The sequence below is a fragment of the Ochotona curzoniae genome, unplaced genomic scaffold (genome assembly GCF_017591425.1).
Source record: "Ochotona curzoniae isolate NIBS_2020 unplaced genomic scaffold, NIBS_Ocur_1.0 contig_1, whole genome shotgun sequence".
NCBI classification, from domain to species: domain Eukaryota; kingdom Metazoa; phylum Chordata; class Mammalia; order Lagomorpha; family Ochotonidae; genus Ochotona; species Ochotona curzoniae.
The window spans coordinates 6,291,967-6,313,709 of NW_024464918.1; the positions used below are offsets into that span (position 1 = coordinate 6,291,967).

General features: G+C 48.5%; 1 protein-coding gene across 2 annotated transcripts in view; it reads left to right on the forward strand.

The window, feature by feature from the left end:
• The window catches only part of SLIT3 (slit guidance ligand 3), a 586,046-nt gene that overhangs the window by 388,873 nt on the left and 175,430 nt on the right, over positions 1-21,743 (forward strand). For both annotated transcript variants that reach the window (XM_040983330.1, XM_040983243.1), the window contains exon 5: positions 4,926-4,997. In XM_040983330.1, coding sequence (XP_040839264.1) covers positions 4,926-4,997 — 72 coding nt within the window. The remainder of the gene's footprint in view (positions 1-4,925; positions 4,998-21,743) is intronic.

The following is a 21,743-nucleotide window of genomic DNA, read 5'->3' on the forward strand; positions in this document are numbered from 1 at the left end:
TGGCTTCCGTTCTTCACTTCCTTTCACTTCAATGCTAAAATAATATAATTGGGAATCTCTTCAGGTATCTGGCCTCATGGCTAGAACCACCTCACCTAGCCTTGCTGCAGGGAGAGAGGAGAGGCGGGGAGGGCTGACAGAGCCTAGGATTTTCATTTTACTTGGATGGTCCCTAACCAAGAATTGCTGATGTGGTACTCTGAAAGTCCCCCCACCCCCGAGAGACAGCAACACTTGTGGTATTGGGTGAAGGCTGACATTTGGCTGTACCATGTCCTGCTTCTTCCAGTTCCCATCCTTTCCTGATGTGAACTGGTCAGCTTGGGAGTCCCTGATTCAGTGTCTGCTTCTGAGAGAGCCTAACATAATACAGACAATTTTGGTGATTGAAGCACTCCTGTTTGATCCAAAAGAATCTAGAATTAAGACTGGCTACTCTTGTTTAGATGATAGATGAGAGAAACTTGAATACCTCCTTCCAGTTTGATGGAGTAAGGCCTGGAAACACGGATGCATTTTATTCCTTGCAAAGGCAGTGTTACGGGACTGATAAGGGTAGTTTCCAGCAATGCAAATCCAGGATTAGATACGGGAAGACTCTGAGAAGTCAGTGCAGCCACTCATCGCATGCTTAACCATGTTCTCGATGCTATGCAAAATGGTTTTGGTGGCTCTACTCATTTCATTCTCACAAGAAATCAATAAAATCAATAAAATGAAATGCTCCACTGTAAGGATGGAGAAACCCAAGCAAGGAGCATGCTGTTAGCTTGGGTAATTCTTCAGTTCATAGGTGAATCCATCTAGTTCGGAAGCAAGATGCTGAGGACCACCTGCGAAGCCTTTGAGTCAGCTTTCCGATCAGTTGGGTTTGTCACCCAGGAGCAAATTCCTCTCTGCCTGCTCCTAAACTGCCACTGGACACAGACAGAACTCAGTCGTGCCAGGAATGCAGCCTGGAGGAGTGTGCTGTGCTCCACTGGAGCTCAGAGGAGCTCTGCCTGCGCCTTGTCTTGCACGGGGAGGGGTGAAGGTGAAGGCTGTCTTTCACGGACGCTCTGAGAACAAAGCTCTCCTGAGATTGCACAGGGGAGTCCCGCAAAGCATTTCCAAAGCTCCACTGGAACTAGACAACCTTTCAATCCATTTATCAAAGTGTCTGCAGTTTCTGTTTCAAGGTAGATGAAGCAATAATAAATTTGCAAAGAAAGTTAATCTGTGTCCAAAGCATTTTAGTAAATTAAATAGGCGGGGTGAGGGGGTGGCTGCTGGGGGATATATTGGTTCTTGCCAACTCCTATTTGACTTACTGTCTCCTTAATAAGTCCTCTTTGATCTTGTGTTTTTGGATGGAATAATCAGTCAGTTAATCATTTTCCGGAAGCTGAGAAATGCACTTTAGCTAATGCAAGTCTCCTTTTCTTTTGGAGCCCTAATTATTTCAAAAAGTGTCATGATTCTCAGCTACTTCCTCACCAACAAAAGCCTTTCCCACCAGCGCTTGTATTGTATTTCTCCAGGAAAAAAGAAAAAATCACCAAGCCCCTCACCCTGTGTCAGCTTTATACCTTTTTCTTTATTATTATATTTTTAATGTTCCTTTTCTGGTCACTTCCTTCCAGTCCTTTCCAGTAGTGTTCCTTATGAGGCGTAGAGGACTAAACCCCAACAAGCAATTGACTAGAACTGGGCTCGCTGCATCATGGATAGATTTTGTTATTTTTACCAGAAATGGTGGCTCTTGTGTCTCTCAAGGATCACACTCAACAATAGCTCCGAGCTTGGGCAGCCCGCTGAGATAAACACACCATTAGGAACCCTGACAAAGGCCCTGCAATAATTGTGAAGGGATGGTTACCGAAAATGAAGCACCCAGCCCTGAACCCTCCTCCACGCCCCATCAGTAACACCATTAAAGCTGTCAGTTTGTCAGCCTACCAGAAGTATTTATGAAATCAATATACAATCCTGCAGATGGATGGCCATGGCTATTGTTAGCCAGAGAAGAGAGGCTCAATGGAAAATAAAATTAATAAAATTTACAAGCAGATTGTCATTGGGAACAGATAAATTCCCTCCAATCTAGTGTTTGACTCAATGGAGACAGGGGGGAAAGCAATGGCAAAGGAGGTACAAAGAAAGCTATGCTTTAAATAGGCTTTTTAAACTAGGAGGCAAGCTAGGTAAATTCCCCGCAGGAGAAGAATGAACAGGACTGGGAGTGGCTGTCCCATCCAAAAGCGTGATTTTGCCCCCATGACTGCACATGGGGGCATTTCCCAGCACCACCGCTGGACTGACCTGCTTCGACATTGCTCTGCTCTCATGAGGGAAGAGAACCAGAACTTGTATTACCACTCTTCGCTTCCTTCCCACACATTTCAAGTTGCCATCCCCCTGCCAGAGTTCAGCATTACTGGAACATGTGCCCCATTCGTCCCGCTTCTGTTGTAATGGCTGGCAGCTCTCAGCCTCGCTCCTGCTTGGTCCCTTGGCCCCAGATTTCATCATCAGCCGTGTGTCACATGCAGAGCCAGAGCCAGAGCTGCTCTTCACAGAAATAGCAGAAATCGTCTCCGAGCCTGGGAGGGTGGTGGGCAGCAGCTTGGCAGTCTGGAGAGCCGTCTTGGCTGGGCACAAAAGACTGGGCTCATTGTGACTACAGCCCAGATGCCTGGTAGAAATTGCATTAGTTGGATGACAGGACCCTGGCCCTTTTTCCAGAGGCTGATGGAGAGCAGCTGAGTGGCCTTGATGACACTGCCTGACCCCGGCTGTCATCGTGGGCTTTGTTCAGCGTCCCAACTCCAGGCTGGAGCCCCGCTCATTGAATCAGGCCTGGTTGGTGGCGGGACGGGGAGCCTGCTGTGGGGCTCACTGTGCATCTAAATTTGTTTACATCAGTTGTAGACAGAAGAAAGTGGATGTGGCATGGGGCAGTACCTTTTATTCAGCTCAGAAGCCATGGGGCTCACACCTGCACCCTGTTCTGATGCTAAGCCTAGCTTTACAGCCTAAATGTGGCTCCCAGATATTTCCCAGACATCCTAACTTTTACCCGGTCCCTCCCCCCACCGCCAGAGCATTCAGCGTATCTCAGCAGGTGGGAATACAAAATGGCTGCCTGTCTTCTGCCACCTTGGCAACTACTCATATAGACTTGCCTTGAGTTTTAGGGGAAGGTGATGAGTGGGGCTGTCCTTGTAAGCAGCTTTTATTTCAACGCCCTCAGAACAACCATGTGGGAGCATCTATAATGCAGTCATTTTGGGGAACACCTCTGCACCTGCCATCGGCAAGTTCTCACATGGACTTGTGCCAAGGAAATTGTAGGATGCAAGTCTCTAAAATATATGGGTGGTCGTGGCCGCCCTAGTGTTTCTTTAAATTGCTGATAAATAAATGCTTGCCCAATCATTTGGAATCCTATCGCCATCACAATTTGGTGCTATGCAGCTCTTAAAAATGTTGGCATAGATGTGAGGTCAATGACAGGACAGATGTTCTCAATACCATAGGCAAAAAGGGAGGTTGTAATAGATTGTCATTTGTAATATAATATATGTAATATAATGTCATATTGGTGAAATTTGTTTGTTGCTCCTAATAAGTACCAGTGGTGATGTCTGAGTTATTTTCTTGATTGACCTGAACACTTGAGGGTTTTCTGTGTATTCTTTTCAAAATTAAGGAATGTATATTCACATGGATGAAGCTCCTTTAAAATTTATGGAAGATGGATTTTAAAAACTAAGTGGATGTGGGGGCAAACGATATTGAAATGAATGCATTTGGGGGAATCGTCCAGGAGTTTGTGAGAAACCATGCTGTGCAAAAAGCACAAATTTCAAAGATATATGTGGCATTCAAAAAAAAAAAAAAAGCATTGCCCTTAATTGTATCTTCCCATGAACTTTGTAAGTTTCTTGTTGTCGTATATTCATCCATCCTTTCTATCTGAACGAGGAGCTGACTGTGCCTCCAGGCTCATCTGTGCAACGGCCCCTTCACGCCACAATTCTTGGAGATGTTTCTGGAATGTGAGGCTATGCAGTCTGGGCTGAGCTTCCAGATAGTGCAGGGCAGGACACCGTGGTTAGACACAGGAGGCCCTGCTTGCCTTTGCCAGTGGGTTATTCACAGATCCAGGCAGGATCAAGCTCTGAATGAAATCAGGCTCCTGGGTTTGGCCTTGCAAATAAAAAAAAAAAGGAAAATAAAACCAGAAATGGCATTGTTATTGTGAAGAGAAACCGAGGCATTGGGAATGCTTGGACTCTGAAACAAGACTTGGGTTTCAACCAACAATGGGACTTTATCCCGTAACCTTCCTTATGGCAGCGGATTAGGGGCAAGGTGGTTAACCCTCATTTTGAAAGTGTTTCTGGACATTCATTTTCAATGCTTTGTGCCCAACTTGGGAAAACCCAGGATTAAGTTGAAGTGCTCACTCCGTCACAAAATCAGATGGCCAGATTCTGTTCCCATCCTGGATGACAAGGACAGAGAGCCCTGAGCAGCCAGGGCAGCCCTCCAGAGACATGCCATTGAGTGGTGTTGACCCTGCTGTGGGGGAGGGGAGGGATCAAGAGGTCGTCTTTGGGAGGTGGCAGAACAGAGAATCAAGTGTCATGTGTGCAACAAACAAGCCAGCATCTTGGCTGCTGGCCTGGAGGTGCGAGACCACCCACAGGGCCCGCCCGCCCAGGAGGAGCTGCTCCTGCCTGGTAACAGTTTCAGCCTGGGCTGCTGCTGGCAGAACAATGCAATCCTGTAGCAGTCTGGGGCCTGAGACTAAACAGTCCCGCCAACACTTCTGACAGCCCAGGAGGCTCCCACCCTGGGGTTTTGTTATCATAATGAGATGCAGAGCCCACAGACCCGGGCTCTTTTAATGTGTATGCCTCTTCTCTTCTCTTGTTTAGAGATCTGAGCGAGAACCAGATCCAGGGGATCCCAAGGAAGGCGTTCCGAGGCATTGCTGACGTGAAGAACCTGTAAGTGTTCCGTTTGCTTACTTTGCTGCTGCACATGTGGCGAGCTTGGCTCTGGGGCCAGGGCAGGGGTGCAGATCGAGACAGGAGAGAGGACCAGGCACCTTCAGAGGTCAGCCTGAGGGCCGTCCCTAGGTGATTGCCAGGGCCCAGAGCCTGATGTCTTAGCCTGGCCCTAAAGCTTAGCTGGTGGCCTGCATGTCAGTGTTCCACAGCATCACCCTTGTCTTTTGTCATCAGGGGATTGCTAGCCTTGGGAGAGTGTTAGGTACAGCTGAGAAAATGTTTTCTGAATGGCTTCATTCTTGGTAAGTGTACAGGGAGTTGGCGACATGAGGATGCTCATAAAGATCTCCCTGTGGTCCCCTGTGTGGGGACTGGGAGGCCAGGGCCTGGGCAGGAAGCAACCACATCCACCTCGCCTGCATAAGGGGGTTCTCCATCCCCCTCTAAGCTCACCCCGCCCTCCCACCCCGGCTTGTTGTTTTCTGCTTCTGATTTAAAGATCATTTTTGATTCCTAGAATGCTTCAAAAATGGCTAGACAGGCTCCTGTAGCAGTTTCCCCCAATGGTAAGGTCTTATGTGATTGTAGAACAATCTCAACACCAGGAAACTGATGTTGGTGGGATCCACCCTGTTCTGCAGCTGTCACTCTTCCACGTGCACGCATGTGTGCAGTTTTGTCATGAACAGGTTCGCGTAGCTATCACCACAGTCAAGTGGTAACAGGGCTTCCATCATTGTGTTTTTGAACTTGTAATATAACCTTGGTCCTTTCCTACCTGGTTCGCTGGGCCCTGGGCCTAGCAACGGACACTTCTATGGAGGCACAAAGAACCCTGCCCATGGGTTCAGAGTGTGCTTTTGGGGAAAGCACAGTGGAAAGTATGGTCTGACCAAGCTGTGCAGCCTCATCTGCAGCCTCAAACTCAACTTGAAAAGTTTTGAAGGAGGCTTTAAAACTATAATAATCAAAGCTACATTTAGCTGTCACTTTCCCCCAGGGTTTTAGTTTCCTGGCATCCTGAAGGAAACCTGATGCTGGCTTGCAGGTGCAGATTATCTACCTCCCTCATGCAGGAGGGCATCTCCTGGACTGGAACAGAATGAACTGTGCAAGTGATGGTGGGCAAGGTGGCTGCCTGCTGCTTCCTCTGGAGTGTTTGCACCAAAGTGGAAGAGGGCGAGGTAGAGTAGACCCAGGCACTAAAAGGATGTTACTCTTTGCAGAACAGGTGTAGGCCTTTCGTGTGCAGTAACTTCCTGACTCTAGAGAGCTCTCTGAGAACGCAAGATCTGGGCCGACTTAACCCTCTTGGCCACTAAGAGCTAGTGAAGGAATACCCTCACACTCTTAGATGACATTTGTAACATCCCAGCATGAGCATGTTACATTTTGTTCCTTGGATTCCGAGTACTGCACATGTGGACTCAGATGAGCAGGCTGGATTAATTGTCAGTGTACCAGGGCATAGGGGACGTAGAGGCCAAGAGAGGGGCTGTGGCTGACTTAAGATCAACCAGCTTCCTGATGACCAAACCCCAAATGAATGTTTCACATCTGTCAAGTGAGAACTCTGTTCAGATCCCACGACACTGGTTTTACATGGACCAATTAACAGAAAGTCCAAGCAAGGCTGTGTAACTGGCAGCTGCAGGTCTGACTTTTGAGAAAAAGAGAAAACTTCATGATCGTGAGGATTGTGTGATTCAATAGCTGCTAGAATTCCTTGCACTTTTTCCCTCTTGGGGTTCCTTTAACCATGCAAAGAGTCCAGGAGCTAAATGGCTCAGGATTCTACACATCCACAATCCTCAACAGCAACTAACTGTTTGGCTAACCTGCCCTAGGCCACACAGGATCAGACTCAGGACCCCCTGCCCAGTGTCCCTGGGTATGGGAGTCTTTTGGATGTCTGGGTTTTGGGCAACGTTTGCATGCACGTGATGAAATATCTTGGGGAAGGGATTCAAATGTAAACATGAAACTGATTGGTGTTTCAGGCACACCTTATCAGTGTGACCTGGAGATAATTTTGTATGGTATTTTCAATGAAACAAAGTTTCGCGGTGTGGAATCCTCTGTGTGCGGTGTCACAAAGTTTCAGGGGTTGAAACGTTTTGGAGTTTTGAAATAGAGATGCTCAACCTGTGTGTATGGCCAGGAGCCTGAACTGAGTGAGCTGTTCTCTTTTTGTGCATGCCCATTGTGTAGTCCAGGGGAAAGAAAGGAGGATTGTAAATTCACTGCTAAAGGGTTAATGAACCACAGCAGTTGCCGAAGGATGGGACACTTCCCTCTTCCCATCTGCTCAGTAGGAGCATCTTACAGGGCAGAACCTGTGGGGCCCCAGTGGTGTTCTCTGATGGTTACACTATAACTGGGGACAAAAAAAAATGCCAACCTGTACACCCACAGGATTCTTTCATGAAATACTAGTTAGCATGGAAGCTGGTAGGTAAGTGGCTACAAATAGTGGGGAGTTGTCACTGCTTAGAGAAAGAAAAATAGCTCTCGGCGGTGGTGCAGCCCAAAGGTTAGAAACATGGCTTTGGCAGACGGCTAGAATTATGTATGAAGTCCATCTGTTGTAAGGCACTGAGACAGTGACCTTAGGTGTATCACGTGGTTCTCACAGCCTTGATTTCCATCCCTGTAGAGTGAGGCTAGTAACTGCGCTAACCTCCCAGGATGTTTGTGAAGGTTAATAAAATCATATATGTGAATAACTTAGGACTGTGCTTGATACATTGAAGGTTTTGAGGAAGTTTTAGTTGCTGTATTCCTCTGTTGCCGTTAGCATGGTGAGGATTTCAGCTGGGCCCTGCGATGATTGGGATTCAGAGGGTTAGCAGTGTGTCCATAGAAAGGATGTGAAACTCTATCAGGTGAACTTCAAAGGACATCTACTGAGACACCTTGTGGGGGTGGAGGAATGTGGAGGCAGAATGTGGAGGAGAGGTGTGGCTAGACATCGAAGAACAGACTTTAGAGAGAGCTACTGAAGATAGGGGTGCCTTCCAACCTGGCACATTTCATAATGCAAATCTTTCTTCTGGAAGAGGAAGTCAGGATAGGAGGAGGAAATGGGTTGTTGGCAAGAGGTGAGGCTGCAGTCCTACCTGGGAGATCCTCCTCTCACTTGGGAGAGAAGTGAACGCGACCCAAGGGAGCAGCTGGTGGGAACAGGGCTGCAGAGCTTGGCGACCAGAGATCGTTAGAGACCAGAAGTGGGAAGAGAAGCCTAATGATGAGATGCAAGCCTAGACAATAGGAAGACCAAGGGCAGGTTCTCGTGGTCATACGTCCATACATCCACCAAAATATGTTCTGAAGGGTGGGCCTTCAGCCCAGCAGTGAAGACTTAAATGTTCCCTATTGGAGCGCCTGAATTTCGCTCTCCACCCTAGCTCCTAGGAAGTAGCAGCCATGGCTCAAATAATCGAATTCTTGGCTCATGATTTTAGCCTGGGCCTGCCTCTGGCTATTGGAGACATTTAGAGGGTGAACTAGTAATGTCCCCCACCTCTCAGTCTCTCAACTTCTTCCTTAATCCCTTTCTCAATTAGATATTCTTATAAAAATATTATTTTTTGAGGTCTTGGGGGGAAAACAATATAATATACTCAAGTATAGAAGTATGATTTATGCCTTTTTAGAGCTTTCACTTCATGGAGATGGAAAGGTCAGGAAAGAGCCAGAAAGATCTGGAACTGGGTTTTAATCGTGTTGGAGGTGACGTGATCTAACATCTCCAATGGGCAAGGTGCACAAAGCATTTTCTCTGTCATAGCAAATAGAAAATCTAACTTCAATCTTAGTCTTGCTACTTGAGGGACTCTTCCTAAAACCAGACTCTGTCCCCAGGGCCTTGGCTTCCTTGGGCTTTAGGGGGAGTTAGATCCAATAGCCTGTTGCCCTAAGGCAGTGGTTATTTGAAGATCTTAGACCAGAGCTGAGGAGTACATTCCTAGAGCGTTAGCAGCCGGGCAGAGGTGATATTGAACTTGTGCATTTAAATATGTGTTGATCCAGGGGAATTAGAGACACTTGGCAGAAATGAAGTTTGTGTAAAACCTGTTGAGGAGGCAAACACACCGAATACCAGACTTCAATTATCCACAGGAAAATTGCCTACCTTGCAAATGATGAACAGCAAATTGGAAATCTCAGTAGGCACCTCCTTACAGTCAGTCTGTTGGTGAGCCATCACCCAGCCCCCTTACCGCCTGCATTATGTTGCATGAGTTCCAAGAATATGATGCTGTTTTACTCTTTCCTTAAGTGAAATAGGAGTGAAAGATAAACTATCAAACAACAGTATCAGGCTTCAAACTCAATGATATGTGAAATGACAACCAATTGGACCTGTTCTTCACACCTTAGGCTTTATTACAAAAAAGTCAAGGATGTTTTATAAATAATTGTGTTGTTGTGACATGTATTTTCTTTGCCTCTTTTGTCTTTTCCTTGTCCTCACATTTTTTTTTTGAGAAAGGAGATCATGATGCCATTTCCCAGCTGGTAGAATTAAGTTTCCATCACTGTAAGTGAGCAGGCAAAGTTTGGCCCAGGCTTCCCCACTCTGGGTACCATGAATCACACGCCTACCCATCTTGTGCACTCTACCCTTAAACATTGTTGCTGCCCACACAGGTTCCTCCCCATATAGCAGTGACAGCAACAGGACCAGGCTTCTAGAGACAGACTGGATCAGCTAAAATGGGACAGCAAGCACGTATGTTTTGTTACAGCTAACAGAAAGGACGCTGGCAGTGCCTGAACCCTGTGTCACTCGGGAGTTGGTGGGATATGCCTCCTAAGGAAAGCACTTGGCACCGTGTTCGCCAGGCAGTGGAAGGAAACCCCTAATTGTTGCCTTCTCCTTTAGAGAAGACAGAGGGATTAGCCGGGGATGTGTTCCAGTGCAATTACCGAAAGCGGGTGTTTGTGGGCCAGTCCCAGTTTCTGCAGCCTGTCTGCAAGGCAGGAGGCACTATGGTTAAAACAGAGACTGGCAGTGAGGCGGACAGATGGGCCTGAAGAACCAGACCCTCACAGAGACAGAGAACTAGAGAGATAAACAGTCACCCTACCAGTATTAAATGCCTATTGTATGCAAATATTGTGTATGCATGGTACTAGAGACAAAGACACAGAGTGAAAACATCATGGGAAAGATGCAGTAAGAACAGAGAAAAATGAATTGGGGGGGAAAAAAAGAGTGATGACAAGTTGTAGCCCACCAAGCCTCTTAGGGAAAAGACAAAAACCTGACTAGCTTGTTTTCAAACAATGCCTCTTTGCACTGTGCTGCTCGGCCGTGAGGTCGGCCTCTGTTTTCCAGCTTCTCTGAGCGAGGACTCTGTAGGACATGCATTCCAGAAGGGAAAATCAATAGCCCTGTCTGTGCCAGCCAGCCGACTCTGGAATTGACGGTTTCAAAACAGAGCTGGGCAGGCGGCCTTTGTGTTCTCTGGTGAGTCTGCCCTCTGCTTCCCGAGATTAATGAGGGCTGTCTCTGCCCCGGTGAGCAGGCAGTGATGCTGGGGGAGGGACACGTGGGGAGGGATGCGAGCCCTCCCACCCCCCAGTCAGGGGCAGTGTCTCTGCTGATCTCAGCATCTGCTTGTTTTTGCGACCCACAGGTTCCCCGTGCTCTGAGTTGTTCTGGCTTCTCTCAGTGCTGTTTCATTCCTGGAACGCGCTGAGCTCCTCCTTCCTGCCTCAGGACCTTTGCACTGGCAGCCCTCTTTTCCTAAGACATTGCACTTTCAAGCCTCAGTGCGGCTGACTCCTTCTGCACTTTGTAGGTCCCAGCTCAGTGTAGCCTTCCCAGACCCAGCAGGGGCCACTGCCCTGCCACCAACTACTCCTCTGTGTATGCCACTACCCTGAGCACTGTCACCCTCTGAATGACCTTGCTCAGGTGTTTGCTAACCTGTCTGTGTCACACAGAACAAACCTGTGTAAGCAGGGACCTGCCTGTCCCTCTGACTGCAGCTGTGTCCACAGTGCCTGAGCAGTTCTTGGCAGAAGGTTGGGTTGACATAGAATGTAGCAAAGGAATTTTGTTCCAGCAATATTACCGATGATCTATTATATGCCAGAAGCCATGCACAAAGTGTGAAATATGAAAACACATAAGTTCAAGTGAAAATAATATTTTAAGAAGATTTAAAAATTTTATTTTGAAAGAATCACAGAAAGACAAAGATCTTCATGTGCTGGTTCTTTCCCCATGTGGCTGTAACAGCTTTAGACAAGTGGAAGCCAGAAGCTTCTTCGGAGTCTCCCACGTGGGTGGCAGGGACCCAAGCATTTGCAACATCTTCTGTTGCTTTTCCCAGGCCAACAGCAGGGAGGCACATCAGAAGTGGCACAGCCGGGACTCCCAACAGGTCACCCATCTGGGATGCCAGCATCATGGTGGCCGCTTTATCAGCTATGCCGTGATGTTGGCCCCTAGGAACAATATTTTTAAAATATTAGATGCCACTCATGTACTTGAAGAATGTACAGATGGAGGGGAAGACTGGTGGTTGCAGAACCTGGGCTGGGGCCCCTGAGGACCAGGATGTAAGAAACTCCGATGGGGGGATGTTGGCTTCCCTCATGAAGAGTGTACATTTGGTCTTCCCGGGGAAGGCATTCCAGACAGAAGGAGCAGCGTGTGAACACACAGCGCATGTACAAAGGGATGGAGACCTGTGAAAGAGATGCTGCACACGGTGGGTTTGTGGCTGCAGCTTAACCAGCAAGCAAGGCAAGACAACGAGATGAGGTGAGAGCGGCAAGGCAGCTAGGAGGAAGGGGCACCTGGAGTGGCACGGCCCAGCCCGCAGACAGAATTCACGGACGGGTTTCTCAAGGAGGACAGATCAGACTACTGCGAAGGAGAAACGGATCCAGCAGGCAAGGAGAGGAGGCTGAGAACGAAAGATGGCATTCAGAACGGCCAGTGCTGACGGTCAGAAATGACAGGGCCTCGATCCAGCAGGCACAGTGGACAGAACCAGGGGGAGGCACAGGGCTGGTTGGGCAGGTGTTCAGAGCGCCTGTCCCTATGGCTTATTAAGCAGAGGCAGGAATGGACATCAGCTGGCTCTCACGTGGGCCCAGTGCCTGGCTCTTTTCCAAGCAGAGATGTGGCATCTTAAACTATGGAGGAAAATCTGCTGATGTGAGACAAGGCAGGTTGATACTGTTTTGCCTTCCTGAGGTTCAGTGAGTTTCTAGTCTTTCCAGATTTGGGGTGTATCCAGTTCAGAATTTCTGGTAGGGAGCCGGCGCAGTAGCATAGCAAGCTAATCTTCTGTTTGCAGTACCAGGATCCAATGTGAGCACTGGTTCATATCCCAGCTGCTGCTCTTCCAATCCAGCTCCATGTTTATGGCCTAGGAAAGCAGCAAAGGACGACTCAGTCCTCAGGCCTTAACACCATGTGAGAGACCCACAAGAAGCTCCTGGCTTCAGATTGGCTCACCTCCAGCCATTGTGGCTGTTTGGGGAGTGAACCAGTGGGAGAAAAATTCTCTTCTCTGTCTTTGAAAATTTGATTTCAGATAAAAATGACTCAAAAAGAAAAATCCTGTTGGGGTAGTTGAGCAGGACTCAGTTTGCCAAGTGCCACCAGACGAGCTCCCTGAAAGAGGGACTGTATCTGCCTGCCTCCTGCTGCTGCTCCTTCTCGGTCTCTCTCGGTCCCTTGCCTCTGTTCTTCTCTTTGTCCATTCTGCTTTCCACAAATCATCACTGATAGCTTACACTTCCTGAGCAAGTCCTGGAAATCAAAAGATGAATAAGACACAGTTCCTACCCTTGAGAATTTTTGTCTACGGAGGGAGACGAACAGATCCCCAAAGAGCACACTTAATGTGATAAGCGCTCGCCTAAAGCACTCTGCTGTACCTGCCCCAGGGCCAGTCGCGGGAAGCCTCAGTCAGTATGGGCTGATTAAAGTGGGTTCCCTGAAATGAGAAAAATGGTGAAAGAAACAGGTGGATCTGACTCCATTAGGCTTGAAAAAGATGCAATAGAGCATTACCCAAGGGCAAGGAGCAGGTGGTGGAAGGGGGCCCATCCCAGAAGTTGTACCTGTGATTGGCAGTTGCTTTGGGGTGGCAAGAAGAATGCCTTCCGGGCCAAGATTGCGTGATTGTATGGACTGTATCAGAGTTCACGTCTGAGGCTCTGTGTATTTCTCATAGCAACCCCTCGGCTCCAATTGTCTACTCAGTTCTCTTTCTCCTCCGAGTGCAAGTTCTGCAAAGGGAGAGGTCGAATCTGCCTTGTTCAGTGTTTGACTCTCAAGGGTTAGTCCCTTGCCTGGCATGCAGCAGGTGCTCAGTAAAGTATGAATATGTGAGTAGATGACGGACTGACTCCTTGAGCAAAGACCGCCGCCTTGAGAGAGCAGCTCAAACCCTCAGAAAACATTTTTTTTTAATCTGAGGGAGTCATGAACAAAGTCAAATTAGCAGGAGAGAAGCCGCCTTATTTGTTTTTTGCCTTTTTCTCAAGATAATGGAGCCCATTATTCTTGATACAGCATTAAAACAAATTGTCTGAGACAATTTTATTTGTAGACCAAATTTGTCTCGTCACAAAGGTTTAACCCTTCTGAGTACAACGTTTAAAACAGACCTATAAAATAGAGTCCCCCGTGGCCTGTGGCCGGCATTCCGGGCCCACGGGGTCAGGCTCCGTGGTCTGTGGAGACCTTGGCCTGGAGACTGGCTCCAAAGAGGAGACGATATGAGTATTATTGTGTAGATTGTAGCTTAATTCCTCCAGGGAACTTTTAGATCCTGATTGTTTTTCATTTTGGGGTCAACGGAGTGTAATTATTCAAAGCACGAACTTTAGAATCAGATTTAGTTAAAAAAAATTTAAGTTATTTTAAAGTTATTTTTGTTTTTTAAAAAGACAGAGAAAGAGATTCTATTTAGTGGTTTGCTCCCCAAATACCCAGAACAACCAGAGCTGGGCCACGTCATAAGTCCAGAAGCCAGGAGCTCTGGCAGGGTTTCCTGTGTGGGTGGAAGGGGCCCAAAGACTTAGGCTCTCTCCGGCTGTCTCCCAAGATGCACATCGGCAGGAAGCTGGATGAGAAGCAAAGCTGGGATTTGAATCAGGCACTGTGACTAGAGATATATGTGTGCCAAGCATTTATCTGAAGTGCCGCGTCAGACACCTAGCCTCTGATCTTTCCTGATCCCTTATTTAAAGGACAGCGTGACAGAGAAAGAATGAGTGAACGCACTCCTCCAAGTGCTGCTTCACTCGCCCGGTGCTCCCGGCAGGCAGGGCCCCTCAGCATGAAGGGAAGAGCCAGGGACTTTATCCAGATCTCCCCTGGGCGTGACCGAGACCCAAGATTGAGCTGTCTTCCGCTGCCTTCCAGGCACGTGAGCAGATGAGGACGCAGGGAAGGACTCCTTCCCGGGCACTCCAAGATGCCCACAGTGACTGAAGCAGTGGCACGATGCCCATTCCTCGTTGAGTGTTTACAGTGAAGCTTTCCTGCTGATCCCTTGCACCATGTGGGGAGAGTCACATTCCTTGCTGCGCTGGGTGGGGGAAGTGCTAGTGAGGAATTCTCTCTTTCTCTGAAGATTTATCGGAAAGGCGGATATACAGAGAGGAGAGACAGGGAGGATGATCTTCCATCCGATGGTTCACTCCCTAAGTGGCTGCAACAGCTGGAGCTGAGCAATCCGAAGCCAGGAGCTTCCTCTGGGTCTCCTACACGGGTGCAGGGTCCCAAAGTCTTGGGCCATCCTCGACTGCTTTCCCAGGCCTCAGGCAGGGGGCTGGATGGGAAGCGGGGTCACCGGGATTAGAACTGGCGCTCATATGGGATCCTGGCGTGTTCAAGGCAAGGACTTTAGCCACTACGCTATCGCGCCAGGCCCTGGAATTCTCTGAGGAAGCTGTGACTGTGTCTCATGCCCTACGCGTCACGCAGAACCTGAAAGGCCTGCTAGATTACTGCAGCAACTTCTAGGAAAAGGGGAAAATGGAAATCGATTCAGGCACTCTGACAGGTGGCAGAGCTGGTCACCATGAGGCTGGGACAAGATGCCAGGATCCATCTAGCCACAGTGCTTTGCTGAGTGGTACCAGGAGAAAGCTGAGATTTGGGAAGCATGGTACGATATGTCAGGGGGAGTAATGGATGCAATCCAGAGAGGGATGTTGGAAGAACATCCCCGACATGCTACGCTGAGACTCATAATCGGGAAAGAAGTTCTGAGAAGAGTGTGAAAGTGTGAGACCTGTTGTTTTTGTTTAACTTTTTTAAAAATTCAAAAATTTGTTTTTATTGGAAAGTTAGATATACAGAGAAAAGGAGAGACAGAGAGGGAGATATTCATTCCAATGATTCACTCCCCAAGCGGCCACAATGGCTGGACCTGCACCTATCCGAAGCCAGGAACTTCTTCTTGGTCTCCCATGCGGGTGCAGGGTCCCAAGGCTTTGGGCCATCCTCGACTGCTTTCCCAGGCCACTAAGCAGGGAGCTGGATGAGTAACAGGGTTGCCAGGATTAGAATCGGTGCCCATACGGGATCCTGGCACGTTCAAAGCAAGGGCTTTTGCTGCTAGGCTATCGCACCGGGCCCTTTTTATTATTTATTCTGTAGGTCTCTAGGTTTGCAGGAAAAAAAATGAGTAGACAATGTAGAGAATTACCATATACTTCTAACATAGCCACATCGTTTCTCCTACGTCAGTTAACATCTTGCATCCATGTGTGTGGTTGTTACAGTTACGGAACCGTTATTGATCTGTTATTGGCTAACATCCATAATTGAAACCGTGATTCTCTCTCACTGTGTGTGTTCTGTGAATTTCAAGTGACACAGAGTGACACGTCCATTACGGTGTCACACAGAAGTGTCTCCCTGTACTCAAAGTCCCTGCGCTACCCCTCTTCGGCCGCTCCCCCGTTCCTCTGAGCCCTAACGTGAGAGCTTTCAATAAATCCCCTCGTGTCCTCACAGCCCTTCCCAGTGGTTGACACGAGTCCGAAGGGCCTCGAAAACATTCACGGGAAAATGGAATTAAAAGCTAATGTGCATTTTCCATGGACTTTTAAAAACCGGTTCTATATTTGAGTGGCAGAGAGGGTGAACCATCTGGATCACTTCCCCAAACTGCATCACCTCCCGAGGGGTGTGAAGCCGGGAGCCAGGAGCTGAACCCCGGTTGGTGGCAGGAACCCAGTCACTGGAGCCACCCCTCATGCCTCCCGGGTCCACACTGACAGGAAGCTGGAGGCGGGGCGTGCAGGCAGGTGTCTTAAGTGCCAGGAGGAACGCGTGGCTCTCCGTGTGCTCTTAGAAGCCCCTGTGCCCGTTCAGTGTTTTAGATCATAAAAGTAGGAATGTTGTTTTTTTCTTGCTCTTCATGAGTGTGTCCGGGCTGGGGGTCTTGTTCTCTGTCTAAACGCTGAGGGTGCTCAGCCTGTGGGTAGGTCCTGGGGCTCTGGGGTCAGGCTTCCTGCAGTGGAATCCCAACTGCAGCCAGCATCTGAAGCAAGCTACTCAACTCTCTCTCAGCCTCATCTTCTCCCAATATGAAGTGGCAATAACACTACCTTCCTTACAGCGTTGTTAGAAAGAATAATCATTATTACCACTGCTTTTATTCCGTTTCTGAGCAGTAATTTGGTTCAGGCGACGCCATCCACCGCATCTTCCATTCTTGTACAAGAACATCCCCCAAGGTAAAGGTCATGTCTGCAGCGTCCTGGGTCAGGGTTTACCATCATTTTTCACAGTGTGGAACTTCACATCGCTTCCCCCAGCAGGGCTGTCCTGTTCTAGCTTATGGGTTGTCACGGTCACAGGAGAGGGGAATGTTCTTTCTCCATAAAGACACAGAGAAAAGGGAGTCGAGGCGTTCTGGCCTGGGCCACCACCCTGCTATTAACTGCCGTCTGCCTGACATAGGCTGAACAGCACCCCAAATGTCCGCATCTAAGATCTCCAGAGTTTGGGAGTATGTGTGCCGCATGATAGAAGGGACTTGACAGATGTGATTCCTGTAAGGATCTTGAAATGGGTGGATTATCCTGGGGGTAATCACAGCGATCCTTGTAGGAAGAGACATGTGTGGGGATCAGAGAAAGGAGAAGGGACCTGGTGTGGGGAAGGAGGACAGTCCAGCAGGAGAAGACGAGGACAGGGACACTGCCCTGACGCCTCCAGAAGGGATGCCATCGGGCCTGCATCTCGGGGTTAGCCTTGGAAAAGTAACCGAGGACTTCGGCGCTCGGCCATGCTAAGGCAACAAGCGCGTGCTGCTGGAAGCCAGAAGCTTTGCAGTAATTTATTACAGCAGCTCCAGGAAGCCAATACTAATGCTGCCCTCGGGCTGTCCCTTAACCTCACAGGCTCAGTTTCCCCATTTATTAAAGTAAATTACCGGCATGAGATCCTGGGATTGCAAACTCTTTGCTGAAAACCTGAACAGCCTGAAGAACCCAACATCGCAAAAAGGCACTGCTCCTCCGGCCTGCTGAAGACTCACATGGCCTGTTAGACATCAGGGTTTCACAGGAGATTGGCTGTAACAAAAAACCTAATGCAGTAAAAAAGGGAAGCACAGCTGGGAAAATGACCAGACTGGCTAGAGAATCTTTTGGGTCTGCTCGCGCTATAAAGTTTGCTGATTGTTTCAGACTCTTCTTGCCTTAAAAGAGGAACTTAGCAGCGTCTGGAAGCCAGCTCTAGACAGGGACATGGAAGGGAAGGGAGAGGGACAATACCAGGTTTTTCTATGCGAGCTTGGCTCACCCTGAGAATAGCGGGAAAGAAAAGATGGGGGCCTGGGGTGGTGTCTAAGCCACTTCCTGGGATATTGGCACGGGTGCTGGTTTAGTTACCAGCTGCTCCACTTCTGCTGCAGCTCCCTGCTCACATGCTCAGAAAAGTAGCAGCTGGCCCAAAGGTTTGGGTCACTGCACCCACTTGGCGAGACTGCGAAGTTCTGCCTTCGATCTGGCCTGGACCCAACTATTGCAGCCATTTGAGCAGCAAGCCGTGGGTGAAAGATTCGTTTCTATTCATTCATATTCATTCATTCATTCTCTTTCTCTGTCATCCTCTCTCTGCATTTCCAATAAATAATTTCTTTTAATTACAAAGAGGAAAGAAAAGATGGTTAAAGCATGGGCGATGGTGTTGTGGAATGCGGCTGAGCCTTCTGAAGTCTTGTGGGCCCCTGGGAGACTGCTGGGGTGTCTGTGACTGTTATCTGAACAGCCTTCCCATCCCTCATTCTCTCTTTCCACCTGCAGCCCCAGTGGCTGTTCAGTTCTGGGGAAAATGGCTGATTCTAAAAGGAAGTTTCTAAAATCTCATGTGGAGGGGCCTGGCGGCGTGGCCTAGTGGCTAAGGTCCTCGCCTTGGATGCGCCAGGATCCCATATGGGCGCCAGTTCTAATCCCAGCAGCTCCGCTTCCCATCCAGCTGCCTGCTTGTAGCCTGGGAATGCAGTCGAGGATGGCCCAAGACTTTGGGACCCTGTACTCGTGTGGGATACCCTGAAGAAGTTCCTGGATCCTGGCTTCGGATTGGCATAGCGTTGGCTGTTGCGTTCACTTGGGGAGTGAATCATCGGATGGAAGATCTTCCTCTCTCTCTCTCCTCCTATCTGTATATCTGACTTTCCAATAAATAAATAAAAAAAATATTAAAAAAAATAAAATAAAATCTCATGTGGAGAAGCTGTGGTCAGCCAAAATCAAAACAAGCTTGCTGGGTGAATAAAGAAATTGTGGGTGCCAGGCATGGGCAGTGCCTTTTGGAGCCTGAGGTCTCCGCCACAACACTGCTGATGGTGCCCATGGGTCTCTTGGAGTTGATGTTTCTGAGCAGGCCTATGGCATCAGGACTAATGCCTGCCTGTGCACGGTGTGGCCAAGCCCTTCCCTGGCAGTGACAGGTGTTTGGCTCTGAAGATGAGTGTGTTGACCGTGTGTGTTTACACCTAAAGTTATCATTGGCTGCTGTTAGCAGTCTTCTTAAAAGCTTTTTTTTCTCTAACTAGTCTCCCATATAAATGCATATACCTAAATGACTTATTTTTAAAAATTTTAAATGGTTTTTATTTGTTTGAAAGAACAAGTGAGGGAGGCTTACATTTCCTCAGTGGAGAAGTTGGTTCAGGCTGCCTTAGAGAAAGTGGGCTCCACGGGACCGTCACAGCTCCCACCGCCCCCGCTCCCCCTGTAGCAGGTGCCTAAGAACCCATCTTTAGCGAGTTCTTTTTCCTTTTTTCTTAATGAAAGAACAAAGCATGTGTGTGTCTGTGGACCTGTCTCCTTTGGAGGTGCCGACGTCTGACTGCAAAATCTCTTTAACACGAGGCATCTTCATCTCTGGGGTCAAAGCAAATCCTGTGTGTGTCAGACTCAGCCACTGCCTCGGACCTAGGCCAGGAACTGACTTTGCAACATCAGGATGTGTGCCCAGCCAGTTGCTAAAGTGAGTGACTGCCCAACCTTGTACCAGGTGGTGTCTTCACTGAAACTCTTTGGCTCTGGTTTGTCACCGTGTGCTTAGGTCATTGGCTCAATACATGCAAGTCTGTCACTGACATGATGTCTCTGTCTCTGGATGCTTGTTTTTGGAGAACCCAGCCGAGTCGAAATCCTACGGCTCCCTTCCTCTGTCCTTTGGCCCACCCTAGAATATATCTCCAGCTGTTATTTAAAAGCAATAGTTGCACTGTTTCATCGTAACCACGTTCAATGTTTCCCAAAAAATATGCTTTGGAAACCACCTACCCTGCAATCAGAATCCTGCACTTTATTAAATATGCAAATTCCTGAGCCCTGTGAACCTCAGAATAAATCATCATTTCTGGTCAGGACCCAGGAATCTGAATTTTAACCAGCTCCCTTGCCAAGTCTGCAACATTTGAGAATCATTGGCCTTCCCAGCCAGGAGCTTTGCCATTGAGGTAAGGGCAGAGCTGGGTTTGAGTGCCAGCCTCTGGTCAGGATTTGAATAAGTTGTGAACACTGTAAGCTTCATTTCTTAATGAAGACTAAAGGTGGTACCCAATTCTAATCTGTGTGAAGCAGTTGAGTAGGGACAAAGAGCAAACACTTCTGAGGTTACGTGGTATAGTTTCATCCCAGCTCCGTGGGCTGAGTCAGGGGGCTTAACACCCTCTTTTAAAAAGGGACAACCTGTAGGGTCAGATGTTTTGTCCAGGGTCCCTTAGCGAGAGCAAAATGTGAGCCTGCACTCATCGGAAAGTTTGTGACTGTTCCCGCAACATGCCAGGTCAGTCACCGTGAGAACGAAAGTGTCAGTGAGGAGGCCAGGAGGGTGCACCTGGGGGGGGGGGGGGCTCCCCAGCCCTGTGACGTGTGCAGCACTGGCCCTGGGGACTGCACGGCATCTGCCTGGCGATGGGGTGAGAGATGCCATGAGGAGGACTTTCACTGACTCTTTTGATGCTAATTCATGAGCCTGTATGGCCCTCAATGTCAGCCCCTCAGAGTGCCCTCTGTCAGGAAGGAGGTCCCTATGTCCCCCAGGGATATGAGAGGGAACAAAGGCTCCTTTCAGGGCCTTGAGGCTTGGAGTGGAGGGCCTCTGGTCCTGCAACCTTTGTGGATTTCTTCTCAGTGCCCCGCAAGCCAGGCTGGAGAGCCAAAGTGCTCCCTGCCAAAGCTCACTGCAGCTTGAAAACATGGCCAGGCTAGGCTGTGAGCTGGCAGCCACCTGCCCCAGGCCCAGGTTCATCCATACATTTTATAGGAAGAAAGGGAAAAGCATCTAAGACATTACGAATCACAGTTTTCCAAACTTGGTTACTCCTCCTGGGTGATTTATTTTTTATTTATTTATTTTTACCTGCAACTAGGGTGGTTGGGAAAGTGAAGTGGGCATTGTCTTTTGTTAATCATAAGAAACTGAGCCAAGGAAGCCAACTTGGCAAAATCTACCCAGTATATGGTTAAAATATTTTCAAAAAGCAAATTACCAAATTCTGTGCTCCCAGCATAAAATAAAAGGTACGGTTGTGCGCGATGTGGTAGCCTAGCAGCTAACGTCCTCACCTTGCACACACCGGGATCCCATATGGGCACCAGTTTATATCCCAGCTGCTCCACTTCGCATCTGCTTGTGGCCTGGGAAAGCAGTCGAAAACAGCCCAAAGCCTTGGGACCCTGCACCTGCATGGGAGATCTGGAAGAAGCTTCTGGCTCCTGGCTATGGATCAGCTCAGCTCTGGACATTGAGGCCATTTGAGGAGTAAGACTCAGTGGATAGAAGATCTTCATCTCTGATTGTCCTCCTCTCTGTATATCTGACTTTCTGATAAATAAATTTTTTAAATCTTAAAAAATAACTTATATTTAAAAAAATTGAATATCGTTCATATATGCAAGGGCACATGGAAAAGTTTGTCCCGGTGAGGACACCGCGACATGTTGTGTTCTGTTTGAGATGCCTGGGTGCTGTGCCGGAGTGCTGCTGTTTCTGACCCAGCTTCCCCCGATGTGCCTGGGAGGCAGCAGCTGTGGCTGCAGTGCTTGGGTCCCTGCTGCGCACATGAGAGTTCTAGACCTGCCACAGGAGTTCTAGACCTCTGCCTGTGACCTGACCCAGCCCGAGCTGTTAGGGGGATTTGGGGAGTGAACCTGCTGAGTGAAGAGAGGTCTCCCTCCTCCTCTCTCTGTCGTCTCTGACACTCTGCTCTTTAAGAAAGGAATGAA